This window comes from Crocodylus porosus, unplaced genomic scaffold (genome assembly GCF_001723895.1).
Source record: "Crocodylus porosus isolate Cpor-Errol unplaced genomic scaffold, CroPor_comp1, whole genome shotgun sequence".
Taxonomy (NCBI): Eukaryota; Metazoa; Chordata; order Crocodylia; family Crocodylidae; genus Crocodylus; species Crocodylus porosus.
This window is the reverse complement of record NW_017728940.1, coordinates 1,677,441-1,692,023: the sequence shown is the minus strand read 5'-3', so window position 1 is coordinate 1,692,023 and position 14,583 is coordinate 1,677,441. Positions and strand designations below refer to the sequence as shown.

General features: G+C 42.9%; 1 protein-coding gene and 1 long non-coding RNA gene across 2 annotated transcripts; one reads left to right on the top strand and one right to left on the bottom strand.

The window, feature by feature from the left end:
• The first annotated feature begins 2,562 nt into the window (after window positions 1-2,562).
• On the top strand, window positions 2,563-13,409 carry RHBDL2 (rhomboid like 2). Its single transcript, XM_019547929.1, has 8 exons — window positions 2,563-2,676; window positions 5,364-5,622; window positions 6,043-6,191; window positions 6,878-6,990; window positions 9,646-9,746; window positions 10,339-10,399; window positions 10,968-11,029; window positions 13,076-13,409. The coding sequence occupies exons 2-8, from the start codon at window positions 5,413-5,415 to the stop codon at window positions 13,253-13,255; spliced, it is 876 nt and encodes a 291-aa protein (XP_019403474.1). The 5' UTR covers window positions 2,563-2,676; window positions 5,364-5,412; the 3' UTR covers window positions 13,256-13,409.
• Window positions 12,373-13,069, bottom strand: LOC109318592. Its single transcript, XR_002103283.1, has 2 exons — window positions 12,516-13,069; window positions 12,373-12,435 (listed from the first exon to the last, which is right to left on the bottom strand). It is a non-coding gene; the product is annotated as an uncharacterized LOC109318592 (long non-coding RNA).
• Window positions 13,410-14,583: the final 1,174 nt, after the last annotated feature.

Here is a 14,583-nt window from a genome sequence, read left to right as displayed (position 1 = left end):
GTTGACCCCCAAGTAACAAAAAGTGCCTTCCCAAGACCTGTGTTTCCATGCAGACTTCTTGTGTGCCCCCCTCCTCTTCTTCCATGGAGTTTGTCCTCTCTTGGAAGACTGCATGCTTTCCTTTCCTGAAGAAACAATTTCTTCTTGAAGGCCACTGCTCCTTAGACACTTATAATGTCCTTCAACCCATGAGAATAATCTCCCCACCCTCTCTCCTTTGAACATCAACACCAAATCTTGCACAACCCCTAAGCTCAAATCCCAGCCCCACTGCTAGTGCCACATGCAAGGCAGTGCTGACGTTTCCAACATCCCTGTAGTTAAGCATGTTGGTTGACCTTTTTAGATAAATGGCTGCTGGCAAAAAGAAGGGACTTGATCCAGAGTTTTAGGAGCCCCCTCGCTTCCCACATTCCAAAAACTGCACAACATATTATGAAGTAGAGAGTCAGTGACGCAAACCAAAATTATTTGTGACTAAACTCCTGCAGCTTGCCAGTTATCTTACCCTCAGTCTTTCTCTTGTATTTGCAAATCTCTATTGACACAGTATATAGATGCATCCACTCTTCACCTAAGCCACTATCAGATGCAGGCGGAGTGTGCCCACCCCTTATAAATCTGACCTGCTTGACGTTGGTCTCTAGGGTCTTGTATGGAGCTGAGCTGACTTGGACTGAAACAACAGAGCAGGGGATTGTGTAGTTGAGGTGCCCCTGACAGCCTCCTGGTAGAGCACCCAAGCTGAAATTCTAGAAATCAGCTCTACTGGGAACTCCCCTTGCACCTTTAATGGGAGCAGGAAGGATCTGAAAGAAAAAGGAAGCCCCACAAATTGTTTTCCACTAAAACAGAGCAAGCAGAGAGTGGGAGACGCTTAATGGCCATTGGGCTAATTCTACTACACATTAGCGTGGATGGCAAAAAACGTGCTAACGTGCAGTAGATTAGTACCATGAGCGTTAAGCAGCACACAAAAAGTGTTCATCTGCGATGAGTTTTAGTACCTAGTATGAAACTTAACATGCTGTAATTACGGCACATTAAGGAATGTGTACATGTACCCAGTTACTTTTACCTACTATGAACGTCGATGCTGTGGTAATAAATTTAACTTGGCTCCTAACTTGACTAAGAAAACAGACAGAGACCAGAGGTGCTGATACTGTTTATTTCAGTTAAATGTTCTGAGATAGGGAATCCTGCATGCCTTGTTTTGTCTTGATATAGTACCCTGTGTACGGATGTTAAGTTTATTTTTCTCTCTGAGAAACCAGAAACTGATAACTTTTTCTATAAGCACAATGTTTCACTCTTCTTTAAGTAAACTGCCTGTATGTCCGTGTGTGTTAGATCAGTGATTTACTGTCCAAGGTCATATTTTTTTCTCTCTCCGTCTTAAGTATAAATATGCTTGTAAACTTATAGAGTCCGAGAAATCCTTTGAAACAGACAAGTGGGTGATTCCCCTTGCTGTATGGGATCCTCCCTGTGATCGCAGTGTAGCCCTAAATGAAGAAAAGCTGGCTCTGTCAGTTCTGATTCAACCACAACGCGAAGTTTGATTTCTTCCACAATGTTGAGGAGGAGGAAGAGGAAAAGAAAGGTCTCTTCCGAGCTGTGTCTCAGTAAAAGAGAGGATGCCAGTCTTATGAATCACCTCCTCAGGGGCTAAATAAATAGCTTAGTTTCTGTGGGTGTGGAAAAACTAGTAGCTGTCCCTGATGTCTAATCTGAATGTGTCATGGAATAAAACAGCACGCACGCATCCTGATCTCTGGAGATGTCCTGGCCTTGCTAAATGGAGCCTTTTCTCTGGCCATTTCTCAGGTCATTGTTGACTCGTGCCAGGTTTTGCAATCCTGGGAATTCAAACACCGGGCGTGCAAGGCACTTGCGGCGTCTCAAGGCGGCTTTTCGTTGGCTGGCTGTGTTTCCTGGAGAAATTCAAATTCACCTCAACCGATCCTTTCTTGGAAAAATCCACTCCGCCACCCGCTAAAACCATCGGATTTTGCGTCTGGCTGTCAGTTTTGCGTTTCCTGTGCATTTTGCATCGGTTTCCCTTCGAATGTCCTCTCTGGGAGGTGGTGACCCCCGCCCTCCCACCAAAACTGAGCTTGTGAGAAACGGGAGTTTTTCCTCCGCTGCCTGTTCTGGGGTCGGCTGTCCAGGACATGGAAGAGAAACAATGGGATTTTTTGGAGTGGGGCGGTATCTTTTATTGGAGGAACAGAAGAAAAAATGTTGGGGGGTGTATTTTGGATTGGAGGGACTGCGTATCCGGCTGGGGCATGGGACCAGCTCCTGGCAGGTGCGAGGATGGAGCAATTCCAGCCTGAGCCCAAGGGGACTCCTGGGAGAGACAGGGGGACTACAACTCCCGTGAGCCCCCGGGCTCCCAGGATGCCGCGGGGCCGGAAGCAGAGAGGGCGGCTCCGCGTGGCCGGCTTTTCCCGTCAGGCTCTGCGGGAGTGGGGGAACACTACGCTTCCCAGCCTGCCCTTCGCGTGCCGCGTGACCGGAAGCGGGCGCGGACGCGGGAGGTGGTGGCGGCGGCGGCCTGTTAGGGCGGGCGCGGCCATGGGCCGAGTGGGGCGTGTTAGGCCGCGGGTGCGGGCCAGGATGGGAGCGGCCTGCAGAGGAGGCGGAGGCAGAGCGCGGAGGTGGCGCGAGGTAGGAGGCAGCCGCGTCCCAGGGCCCTCGCGGCGGGCGCGGTGTACGGGACCCTGGCCTGAAGGGGGAGGGAAGAGGGGGAGGGGCCGCAGTGACGTCTGGCTGCCTTTGATGTGGACAAACCGGCTTAAAAATACTTCCTGCGGCTTCTTCCTTCCCGGCCAGCTGGGCTGCCCCGTCCCTGGAGGCAAGCGCTGGTGGGACGTGCCTGGGCGGGCGGGGGTCGCTGTCTCTGCCAGCCCCTTTGGACAGGATGCAGACAGCCCCGCCTGGATGACCGAAAGCACATAGGCCAGGTCGGGGACGTGGCATGGGTTTGCCGCCAGACAGGCATTGCCTCTTAGCAGCTCCCTCTCATCTTGCCAGTGGCGCAGACCCTGGGGCTGAAGGCTGGTGAGGTAAAAACATGCTCCTGAAGAGAGACTTCCGTGGGTGACTCGTCATGGGGATGGGGAGGGAGAAGGGGCTGCTGTCTGCATGATGCTTCTCCTCATCCAGTTTCACAGATTTCATAGACTATATATTTCAGAGACGTTAGGGCTGGAAGGGACCTCAGGAGATCATGCCCCTGGGGCAAGGGGGCTGGACTCGAAGTCAGCTGGGGTCAAAGGATCCCAATGAGATAAACATCCAAATGTTTCTTAAAGGAGCCCAGAGTAGGTGCTTGCACCACCTCCGTGTTGGTGGGGAGTCTATTCCAGATCTCAGGGGCTCAGACAGTAAAGAAGTTTTTCCTTGTGTCCAGCTTGAAACGATCGCAGAGGAGTTTGTGACCGTTGGTCTTTGTCATCCCTTGGGGTGCTCTGGTGAGCAGGCATTCCCCCAGATCCTGGTGCACACCCATGATGTACTTATAGACAGCCACTAAGTCTCCTCTGAGCCTGCACTTTTCTAGGCTGAAGAGTCCCATGGCTCTCAGCCTGTCCTGTTTTCTTGCCCTCTGACCATGTGTCGGCGTTTCTCTCAGGGGGGTGCACCGGCAATCTAAGGGGGTGCGCGTGCTCCTGCGTGCACCCCCTACGCGTTGCCATTGTCTGAGACAAATGGTCTGAAAAGCCATTTCTAACGGCAGCTTGCACTCAGCGTGTAGTTGGATTTAGCTTTACTAGAAAATGGTAAGGGTTGTGGAACAAATGACAAAGCTGTAAGGGAAGTGCAGAGTGCCTGAGCAAGGGACTAGCATGAGAGGGATGGGGGTGAGGGGGGGAGCACAGCAAGGTTACGTAATAGTGTTGGCCCTCTAAGCCCAGGGTTGGGGGAAGGGGAGGGAGGGGGTTGCGATACTGAGAGAGAAAGAGGATGGATGCAAACAGACCCGTACAAAAGTCCTCAGTGGTAGAGGGTGCAAGTTACACAAAGAACTTACTAAGTCCATACTTGATTGAAGCTGAGACCTGGCCTCTCTCTCTCTGCCAGGTTTGAAAGTGCTCCACTCAGGCTGTAGTTATCTTGATCTCTGCTTTACAGAGCTGGGAGCAGAGGTGCAGAGACAGGGAGAAGCAACTTGGCCTGATGATACTCTGCAGGGTAGCTGTGGAGATGGAAAGAGAACCCAGAGGTCCTGCTCTGCCTGCTAACCTGCATTGCCTGTCAAAATGACTGCCAGCTGAAGTTGAAGCTGATTTTCTTTTCTTTGATGCACCACAGTGAGTCCTGAGACCACTGCCTGAAATACTTTTTATGTGACCCATCTCTACATCCGGCAACACTTTGTGTCTGGAATTGTTTTCATTTCTCTTCATTGTCCCCCTCTTCTCTTTACGTGCCTCCTGGGGACAGACTTGATCTGTCAGACATGTTTTGTCAATGTATGTCTATTGGCAGAGTACCCAAAACTAGTTACATATAATTTACTAGATTTCAGAGTGCTCCACCTTCAGCAATCATAGGATTTCTATGTTAAAGAGAGATTCAGTATGAAAACTGTAAAAGATTAAGCATTTGGGCCCTCACTGGTGTAATCCAGGCTGTGGGACCCCTCTAACTCCAGCAGGCATTTGCTTCTTGCAGTTACCGCTCCAGCGGAGGAGAGTGAGTTGGTTGACCCTACTAAGTAAACAGGGCTTGCTCAGAAGGAGCAGGATCAGATTGCCTGGCAGCTGTATGATTCAACATGTTCTCTAGAGTGTCCTTTAGACCCATAAACTTGCTAGTCCTGTAATTTAAATAAACAAAATATGAATTAGGGAGGTATTCCATTTCAGAGTGGTCTTGTCAGTTCTCAGGAGTTGAGTTGGTATCAGCTAGGTCAACAGCTGAAGGGAAAAACCCACAGCAACTGCAAGTATTCCAGATAAAGGGTATTGATAATTGAACTGGGGATTTCTTTCCCTCTGTCTGTTTAAAAAAGCAAACAAACAGTGTGTAAAATTTATAAGGGTATTAGTGCTGTGCTATTGGCCAGAGTTAGTGCAAGTTATCTATACTAATCTTTCCCTGTAACATTACCTTGATACAAGATTCCTCTTAGACAGCACCTGTCCTGAATCCCAAAAGTGGTTTGTGTTTTGTTTGGTCAGGTGGTTCCCATTTACTGCAGATAGGCTGAAGACTGTTTTAGTAACTTGTAAAATGCTGTGGGGAATCCTTTTGGATTAAAGATGGTGAATAAATGTGATATTTTATAACTTACTGGTCATGTGAGTGTACTATGCATATATTCAGTGTTTAATTGTCTATCTGCATAGGTGCTTGGACTTCTAAAGTGCTTGGCTAGTTTCCAGTTAATAAAAAAATATGGAACTGGAGAGGATGAACCCAGGTCCTGCAGATGAAGACCAAAAGGAAGAAAAGGATGAAAGAAACTGTCAAGCCTGCATTAAATGTGATAGAATCCATAAAACCATTTCCAAATGGATGCTTCCTGAGAATGCCAGAGCAACCTACTTGGAAAGAGCAAACTGTATCCCTCCTCCCTTGTTCATCATCTCCATTAGCATTGCAGAGGTAGGACTCCTTTATCTGGTAATATTTAAAGCATCTCCCCTTGTTTTTCATCTAGCACTTAATTTAGTTGAAGTAATGGAATTAGAATTTACTACCAGTGAGTTCATTTTAGCAAGGCAGGTTTTTTCTTTTATCTTCTCAACTTTGAAATTTGCATCTGACTAACAAAATGTAGAACTTGGTTGCCCATTACTTGCTGGTAATATTTATTGCATTTTTTCAGCCATTGCCCATACAAAGTTGTATATCATTTTAACATCCTTTTTTTCATTTTCTCAGTGGTGAAGCAAACTTTGAACTGTCAGACTGAAATTTGCCGTATGTTACCTCTTCTTACAACATGTGTATCAAGGAAATATGGAGGAGACTGGTTATAATGTCAAAAGGTGGAAGAAATTAATAAACACTTCTTTCTTGCAGCTGGCTGTTTTCATTTATTATGCTGTTTGGAAGCCTCAGAAACAATGGATCACTCTGGATGAAGGGATCTTGAACAGTCCTTTTATTTATAAACCTAAGAAAAGGGAAGAAGCTTGGAGATTCGTTTCTTATATGCTAGTGCATGCAGGGTAAGCAACATTACTGTGTACTCTTGTCTATTTTGCAGATTTAAAACGCAAAGGATTTTGGGTCTGTTAGACGTCTGTACCCTGGGTTTCCCTTGAACATCTCAATTGACATAAACAGTTGTATTTAATTAGGAAATGGTTATTGGGGAAAAGTGGAAAAGATCTTGCCAGTTAATCAGATCTTGGAAGATGTATTTTTAAGGGCTACATGGATGTGTCTGCCAGGTGATACTCCCAAGAGCCTGTGGTTTCTGGCTCCATACTGGCGTTCATAATGATACAAGAGTGCTACCTACTGAACTACCAGCCCACTTTCCATCGCAGTAGGGTGTTTTTTATTTTATTTTTATTTTTAAGTTCTGACCTAACCCAAATCCACTTTATCATGTGACACCACCAGGCTCAAAAGTGGATTAGATAGAAGTAGCATTACTATCACCATGCTGTATGTTAATCCTACCTCTTCTATGAGACCTGGTCTGCATAATATGGCCCAGTTCCACCATTCATGCTGGGTACCTTGGTTTGAACTCGGAGGTCAGTTCAGGCCTTTTGGGCTGCAAATGCATAGTGTAGATTCACCTTCTAAAAAGGAGGGCTTCTGCATTGTGAGTCAGGAGATTTACAGGACTTCTAAAAGCATTAGACCTGTAGTTTGAGACTCTCATGGCTTTTTTTCTTTTCAGTGTTGAACACATTTTAGGAAATCTTGTCCTGCAACTTATTTTTGGGATCCCATTGGAAATGGTTCACAAAGGGCATCGTGTTGGGCTGGTTTATCTTGCTGGAGTAATTGGAGGTCAGTGTGCCATGGGAAATGGGCTAACTGGTATTTAAATACTGTCTGTATCAAAAAACAAACTTGCTGTTTTCTGGGTGGGAATATCTAAGTTCTAGTTATGGTCCCATGTAAGTTAAATTGACCTAATGAACACTTACTGTGTGTTGATTTATTAGAAAATTGATCCAGTCGCTCACTTGATTCCAGCTGGATATTTCTTTCACCCTTGCAGTTATTTTTCCTTATGGCTTAACACACTCTTCATTCACACAGAAATAGAAACTCCTGCAAAGTACTAGAGGACAGCATTTGTATTCCTAACATCTTTTAAAACAGGCTAATGAATCCTTTGAGAACAGTGAACTACTTATGCTTTTCCATTGGCTAGATTCTACTGTTTATGGACTCAAGAAAATGTAGGCACAGAGAGTGCTTTTGTAAAAGTGCGTGTTGAAGATAGCAACAATACTCAACTGTCAAGTGTTGTCTCTGACGAGAGCAGTCTATTCAAAATGAGGCAGCGCTGTTCCTTTGTTTGCAGAGCAAGACACTGCAAGTTACAAGAAAACGGGTTGTGTATCATCACATTTGTTGATTTGGGGCCTCTTGCTCAAAGGGCCCATTGATGACTAGGGAGGCAGCGTGCCTGACCCTTTATGTTCACAAGCATGCCTTGCCCATCTGCTCCTGCTCGTATTTTCCAAACCTCGGAATTCACCAGGGAGGCTGCTTCTGAGTATCTGTTGTGGCTGTGCTTGGGCAGACTGAGGATTGAGGCCTCAAAAGTGGCTGCAGAGAGGTACCCTCTGTATTTTCACATATATTTATGGATGTGGTCATAAATGGTCAGGCCAATGGCATCCTTGTGGCAGCGCATTACGGCCATAGTGTGGAAATACCTACAGGGATCTTTTCTGATGTTTATTCTGCTTTTTCCAAGTGGTGGAGAAGTAATCTTTGGCACAGTATTCTGGATAGATATGTGCTACCCACTGCTGCCAGGAAAAATGGGCAGACACGAGGCATGTCCTGGCCTCAAGAACTTGAGTTTTGTCCTGGTACTTGTGAGTGCAGTTTGTCTGTTCTGTTAGTGCAACAGCATAGCCTGAATATCGCCTGTCATTACACAGTTAAATCTAGTCTGAAACTGAACCCACTGACTGCATAAGTGACTGCTACATCATTGGATTTAAGTGGAGATGTATTCACTTCGACAGCTGTGAATTTTAGATTTCTTTTCAATCAAATCTTGGATTCTGTCCTACGTTTCATGAAGAGGGGGAGGAGAGTGCAGAAGGAGGCTTCAAAAAAAGAAAAAGGAATTTTTAATTCTGCTCATCTTCACTCCTGTTTTACATATTTGATTTATCTGACTATACATATTACAGACATCTAACTCCAAAAACCCTTCTTTAAATATTATGGGTAGAGTTCAGTTGCTGAAATATGAAAACATTCTTGTTCTAGTGTAGAAATAGGACACCAATATTTTGAGATTTTTATAGAAATACAGAATCATAGAAAGGTAGGTTTGAAAGGGACTTTAAGGGGTCACATCTAGTCCAGCCCTCTGCTCAGGCAGCATCATCCTTGACTAAACCATGCCAGACACATATTTGTCTAACCTTTGGAAATTTTCAAAGGATGGAGACTCCACAACCTCTGGTCAGCCTGTTCCAACCACCCTCGTAGTGAGGAAGTTCTTCCTAATATCCAATCTAAAGTTCTCCTACAGCAATTTGAGACTATTGCTCCTTGTCTTGTCTCCTGTGGCTACAGAGAATTGTTTATTTTCATTTTCTATACAACCAGTCTTCAAATACCTGAAGGGTAGTATAAATTTCCCACTCCAGTCTGCTCTTTAAATTGCATAATCCCAGTTCATTTAGACTTTCCTCATAAGTCATGTTCCCAATGCCTCCGATTTTTGTCTCTCTGCTAGACCCTCATTTGTCCACACCTTTCTTGAAGCATCCCAAAACCAGATCGTAGTTGTTGCAACAATTCAAATCCTTGTATTAAAATGGGAAAAGAATAAAGTTCAGAATTCAGTCATGAAACTGAAGCTTCCACTGGGAAATATCACCAGAGCTGTGAAGTTGCAAATAGAATGCACTTCTAAATAAATAAATTTTAATAGTATACAGGGATCAAAACCTGTTAGTCTTTAGCAGAGTATGACTTCAATTGCAACAGCAGGGTTCTGCCTTAAGAGTTTAGGATCTTGAGGTGTTCCTTAGTGGACTTTTGTAGATAATTCTTAGAATCCCTCAGTTTGTCTGGTAAGTGAACATTAAGGCAAGGAGACCCTGACAGAAATGGAATCTATAACTTATTGCTAAGGTATCTTCTCTTTTGAGAGGTGTTGCAGCTCATGGTGGTGTCCTTGCCATTTTTCCTGATCTGGCTTATCTCGTTTGGTAAGCATTTTGGCCTTGTCTACATTGGCTCCCCTAACATGGAAGTTGTACTAGTAGTGAGTTACAAATTCTGTTTTTGGGTTAGTGTAGTTATAGCCTTAGCTTTTTGTTCATGTTGCTTTTGTTACTGTCTAGTACCTTTTTAAAATACTTGTCTGTTGTGATTTTTAGCTTCCAGTATGGCTGACTGTGATCCTGTCCCACCAAAGTTGGCACAAGGATCCGAATTGTAAAGACAGTTCTATCTTTTCAGGTTCCTTGGCCAGCTCAGTCTTTGATCCCATGCAGGCTCTGGTGGGGGCTTCAGGAGGAGTCTACGCCCTGATGGGAGGCTACTTTATGAACATATTAGTGGTAAGGACATGACCAATAATGCACAAAAAATATCCATACTTTTAGTACTTAAGCTTTTTTGTTTAAAAAGCTTAAATGATCCCAAAGAAGACTAATTGAGGGAGAACTGCTGTAGAGGTACAGTCTGATTTGAATGTGTTGATTCTGCAAGGTCACACCCAGATCAAAGGTTTATAGATATTTTCCTTTATCAGCAAAGAAAATTAGGGCTAGAGACAGACCTAACATTAGGAGTATTTCAGAAATGGTTAGCTGCCGGACAGATATACAGCACTCGGATAAGGATATTTTTAGTAACTCTTCGCTGATTTGTATGGAAGGACACTGTTGCTTTTTTACAGCAAAAGTGAAAGAAGAGAACAACCATGGCCTATTGAATTAAGTTCTAAACTTGTTTGAACTCGGGCATAGCTGTTTCCCTCTGGTTCAAATCCTCCAGCTGTAAAATGAAAATTGTTATACTAGTGTTTGAAAGGTGTTGTAGGAATGTGGAAATGTCTTAGTGCCTTTAGATAGATTGTTGCGCACAGTTTTGTGTCTGTCTCGTTCAATGGATTAATCTTTTTTTTTTTCCCCCCACCCTCCCGTCAAGAACTTCAGAGAAATGATTCCTTTGTTTGGTGTCTTCAGATTGGTCTTCATCGTGTCTATAGGTAATGTTGATGTCATTAATTTGGTCTGTCAGGATAAAGATTGTATGTAATAAATACTCTATTAAACTCATGCATAGACACATTTCCACCTGGAGCCCAAAATACCAACTGGTCAGGGACTTACTAATTCCCCTCGCATTTCGCTGGAGATCTGAATTCAATGCAAGTTTCTACCATTTTGGTTAAATTAAAGTATAAATAAATCTGAGTCTTAAACTGTTCTGTGTCTTTGGCACTTCTAAATATTAAATGTATGGCACAAAGATATGCATGATGCTTTACAAAATACTGATTTGAATAGTTTCCTTCTAGCAGGGCCAGCTTTGGCCAGAATTAGAATCTTGTAATAGACAGGAGTATTTATCCAATCTGCCTCTTTTAAGATGCTGAATTTCACTCAAATTTTGACTTTCAATTCTGAGTGAAGCAGACTCTAGTTTGTATATTAGTTTTCTGGGTACCACCCGAAAGACAGTTCTCTGTTTTAAACCCATTATTTTGGTTTTTGCTCTAAAAAAGCCTGCCAAAACAAATAAACAATCCAAGACGCTCTGTTTTGTTTTCTTAGTTGGAACAGATGTTGGATTTGCTCTCTACAGAAGATTTATAGCCCCTGTGAATGGACCACAAGTAAGTGCATTCTTAAGTAACATAACTTGGAATTATGCAAACCCTAGGAAAGTATACTTAGTGTTACAGCATTAACTACAGACTATCAAGTATTGGAATTTAGTAGAAACAAAACAAATACTGCTAATTAAAACATTGGCATTTTGTTTTCCAGAAGAAACAAATAAGGGTCAAATGGTTATAAACTGCTGCAAGACCGTTTCAGGTTGGACATAAGGAAGAATTTCTTTACTGTCCAAGCCCCCAAGGTCTGGAATAGCCTGCCATCAATGTAGGTGCGTGAACCACCTCTGAACACCTTCAAGAGTAAATTGGATGCTTATCCTGCTGGGATCCTATGACCCCAGGACGTTGACCCCAGCTGAAGGTCCTGCCCTTTGAGCAGGAGGCTGGACTCGATGATCTTCCAAGGTCCCTTCTAGCTCTAATGTCTGTCTATGAAATCCTCACTAAAGTCTATGAAAAACAAAGGTAAACTGGTTGAAGGTAAACTTGAGAAATTACAATTCCTCCATCCCACCAGAACTCTGTTTTCCTGGCTTTTGGATACCATCCATCAATTCCCAAGGAATCTAAAGAAATTATTGGATGATGTGAAATAATGTGAAAGCCAGGAAAACTTGAGACATGAGCATATCTAATTCAGTAGTTGTAACGCATCCATTGCTTTGATTTCGTCCAACAAGAGCTTTGACTTGTAGCTGTGCTAATTGTCACAAGGGTGAGTTGAAAACCATAAGTAATTGGTATCGTGTATCATATAAGATTGGTTATTTCTAGTTTGAATAGCTGCACTTCAGTTATGGATCGTGAGTGTAAATCAAAGATCTTGGGTCAGTAGGACTAGCACATTCTGCTAGAGATTCTTGTTTTAGATGGCAGATGGTCATGGCCCACACTGAGTGGCAATACACATCACGCACTTGTAGTTAAAATGATGTGTTTGCTCCAGGATGGATGCATCTCTTGGCAACACCATTAATTCCTTGAATTCATCTGCATTTAACATGCTTGTAAATGGGAAAGCTCTGTTATGATTCATCAACATGGAAGGAATATTGCCAAACCAAACCTGCCTTTTGAACTGCATCTTAAAATGATCTGTTTTGGAATCTCTCCATCATAAATATTGATAAATGTCTCATTTTCTAAGAAGCAATCGCATAATCTTGTTAGAGCCTGGTATCTGGTTGCAAAAACAGTAGGGGGAGCACAAGTTATTCTAACATTTTTTGGCACTTTCCCTTATTGTTGATATGAGTAACAAGGAAGTAAATATAGCAATATACACTTCTGTGGCCATCTAGATGATTGAAAGTGTGTGTTTAGGTGCTACGTTTTTATTTCAGTTCTATCTTGGCATGCTGTTCTTCCTGCCCCTGTGTATTTTCATACTGTGCTCATTACTTTGGTAGCTGAATGTTTTACATGTGTGACTATCCTGATCCTTGTGAATATTTCAGTTTAATATCTGCAGCCATATCACCTTTAACAGTGATCTTTTCTTAACTTGTGAGCTAAATAATGTTAAGCTTGTTCAGACTCTCAACTGAAATTCCTGGGTCCTGTATTCATTGACTTTTGGAGAATTGTTGCACCCCTAGAATTACTGTGCAAGGAACATCCCAGCTTGAGACCAAAGAACCACTGTGCTCAGATATGCCATATTCTGAGTGAGGCATCAAGCCGATCAAAGATGACTGAAACCCTTTTAATAAGAATAGGAAGGTCAATAACCATTTCCTAAGAGATGGAGTTCTTAACTGTAAACAACTTTGTCTCCCAAAACTCATGATTGTATTTATAATTGTAAAACATGATTGCAGCTGTCTCTTGATCCCTGCATCAACTGATATGTAATGTGTTTCTATTTTTCCTGTGAAGAAATATTACATTTAAGCACTTGGTGACCACCAAGTGTCCTCCACATGCCTTAGGGTAAAGTACTATTTATAAGATGTGTGTGCATTCCTAGGGTGAATACTGATCTGTCTCAGTCTTTAAAAGTAATTGAACAGTTTCTTTTTCTTTCCCTTTCCTCCCCAGGTGTCCTTTGTGGCTCACGTTGCAGGTGGCCTGGCTGGGATGTCCATAGGTTACATCATTTTCAGCTGCTTTGATAAGAGCTTTATAAAAGATCCGAGATTTTGGATTTCTATTGTTGCTTATTTGGTCTGTGTTGTGGCTGCTGTATTGTTTAACATCTTTCTTTCACCTGCAAACTAAACCAAACTAATCATGAAAGAATTGTTAAAAGCTTCAGGGAACTGACATAAAAAACTTGTCATTTTTATATAAATACAGGAGGACTCTGTAAATGTAGTCTTTTTTTTTAAACAGTTTTTAGATTTTTAAAAAAATTTCCTTTACAGTGATCCTTTCTTTGAAATGCAGTTTTTTTTTTAAAAAATACAACTTAAAAAAAAAAAACCCAACAACACCCCCCCCCCCCAATAAAGCCTTTTTTCTATATTATTGCTTTGTATACAATTGAACTAAATAAAATGGTTCTTAGTTGCTTTTAGAGATTTCTTTTCTACTTTGTTATAAACTGAGTTGTCTTTGTGATGTGACTAAATACAAGACAGCAGAGATTACTTTTTCACGTACCAATGTTCTGGTCTCAAAAATAACTTCGTTTCACTGATCGCTATCTTTTTAGAAGCTGGTGTAAGGGTTTACCGCTGTATATTATTTACGTACTTGACTTATATGCTGCCCGTACCAACAAAGGCTCAGAGCAGCTTATAGTAAGAGGCAAAATAACTTTTATAAAAGCAGATTGACTGTTAAAACAAAAGCCGTCGCCCACCCCCCCAGCTTAGCTTTGCTTGCTAAATGCCTGCTGAATTAGGAGGGTCTTACAGCATTTCAAGCTTGGGCTCTGGCAGGCCTCAAAGGGGAAGGTGTTCTGGAGTTGAAGGAGTCACTGCTAAAAATGTTCTGTGCAGCTGCACTGAGCAGACACTGATATTGGTGCATTGATGGTACTTGCAGGAAGGTGGTCTTTGCTGACTTCAGGGATTGTGATGGGCTGCAAAAGGGAAAAGGCCATCCACTAAGTGTGTTGTGTATAAGGGAAAAATACACGTTGTAGAATAGATAGGGTTTTTCCTTGATCTTACTCACCTTACAACCCAAGCCCCATTACCTTGGCCCGAGCAGTGGGATCCAATGTGCTGTTCCTGCATTCAGTGGCACTCGCTGCAGACAGAGGAAGTTTTTCTGGCAGCTTGTCTTTAAATTTAAAAAGGTTAGGGGGATTATACATAGAGCTATGAAGAGCCTGCCTTTCTGCAGGGTTCCTTGGACTTTCCTCCAAACTGGCAAATAGCTACTTTTGCAGACAACATAACAATCTACATGGATCATGAAAATGTAACCTAGGGCTGGAAGGAGCTCTTTTGACTCCAGTCCCTTCCTGTTGCATGTACCATGCACCATCTTCACCCATTCACGAACTAAATTTTTTGCATCCTATGTGGATTAGTTGTGTGCCTTGGCTGCTACTTTTAGCAGGCTGTTCCAGTGATTTGGGAGCCCTGTGGACTATG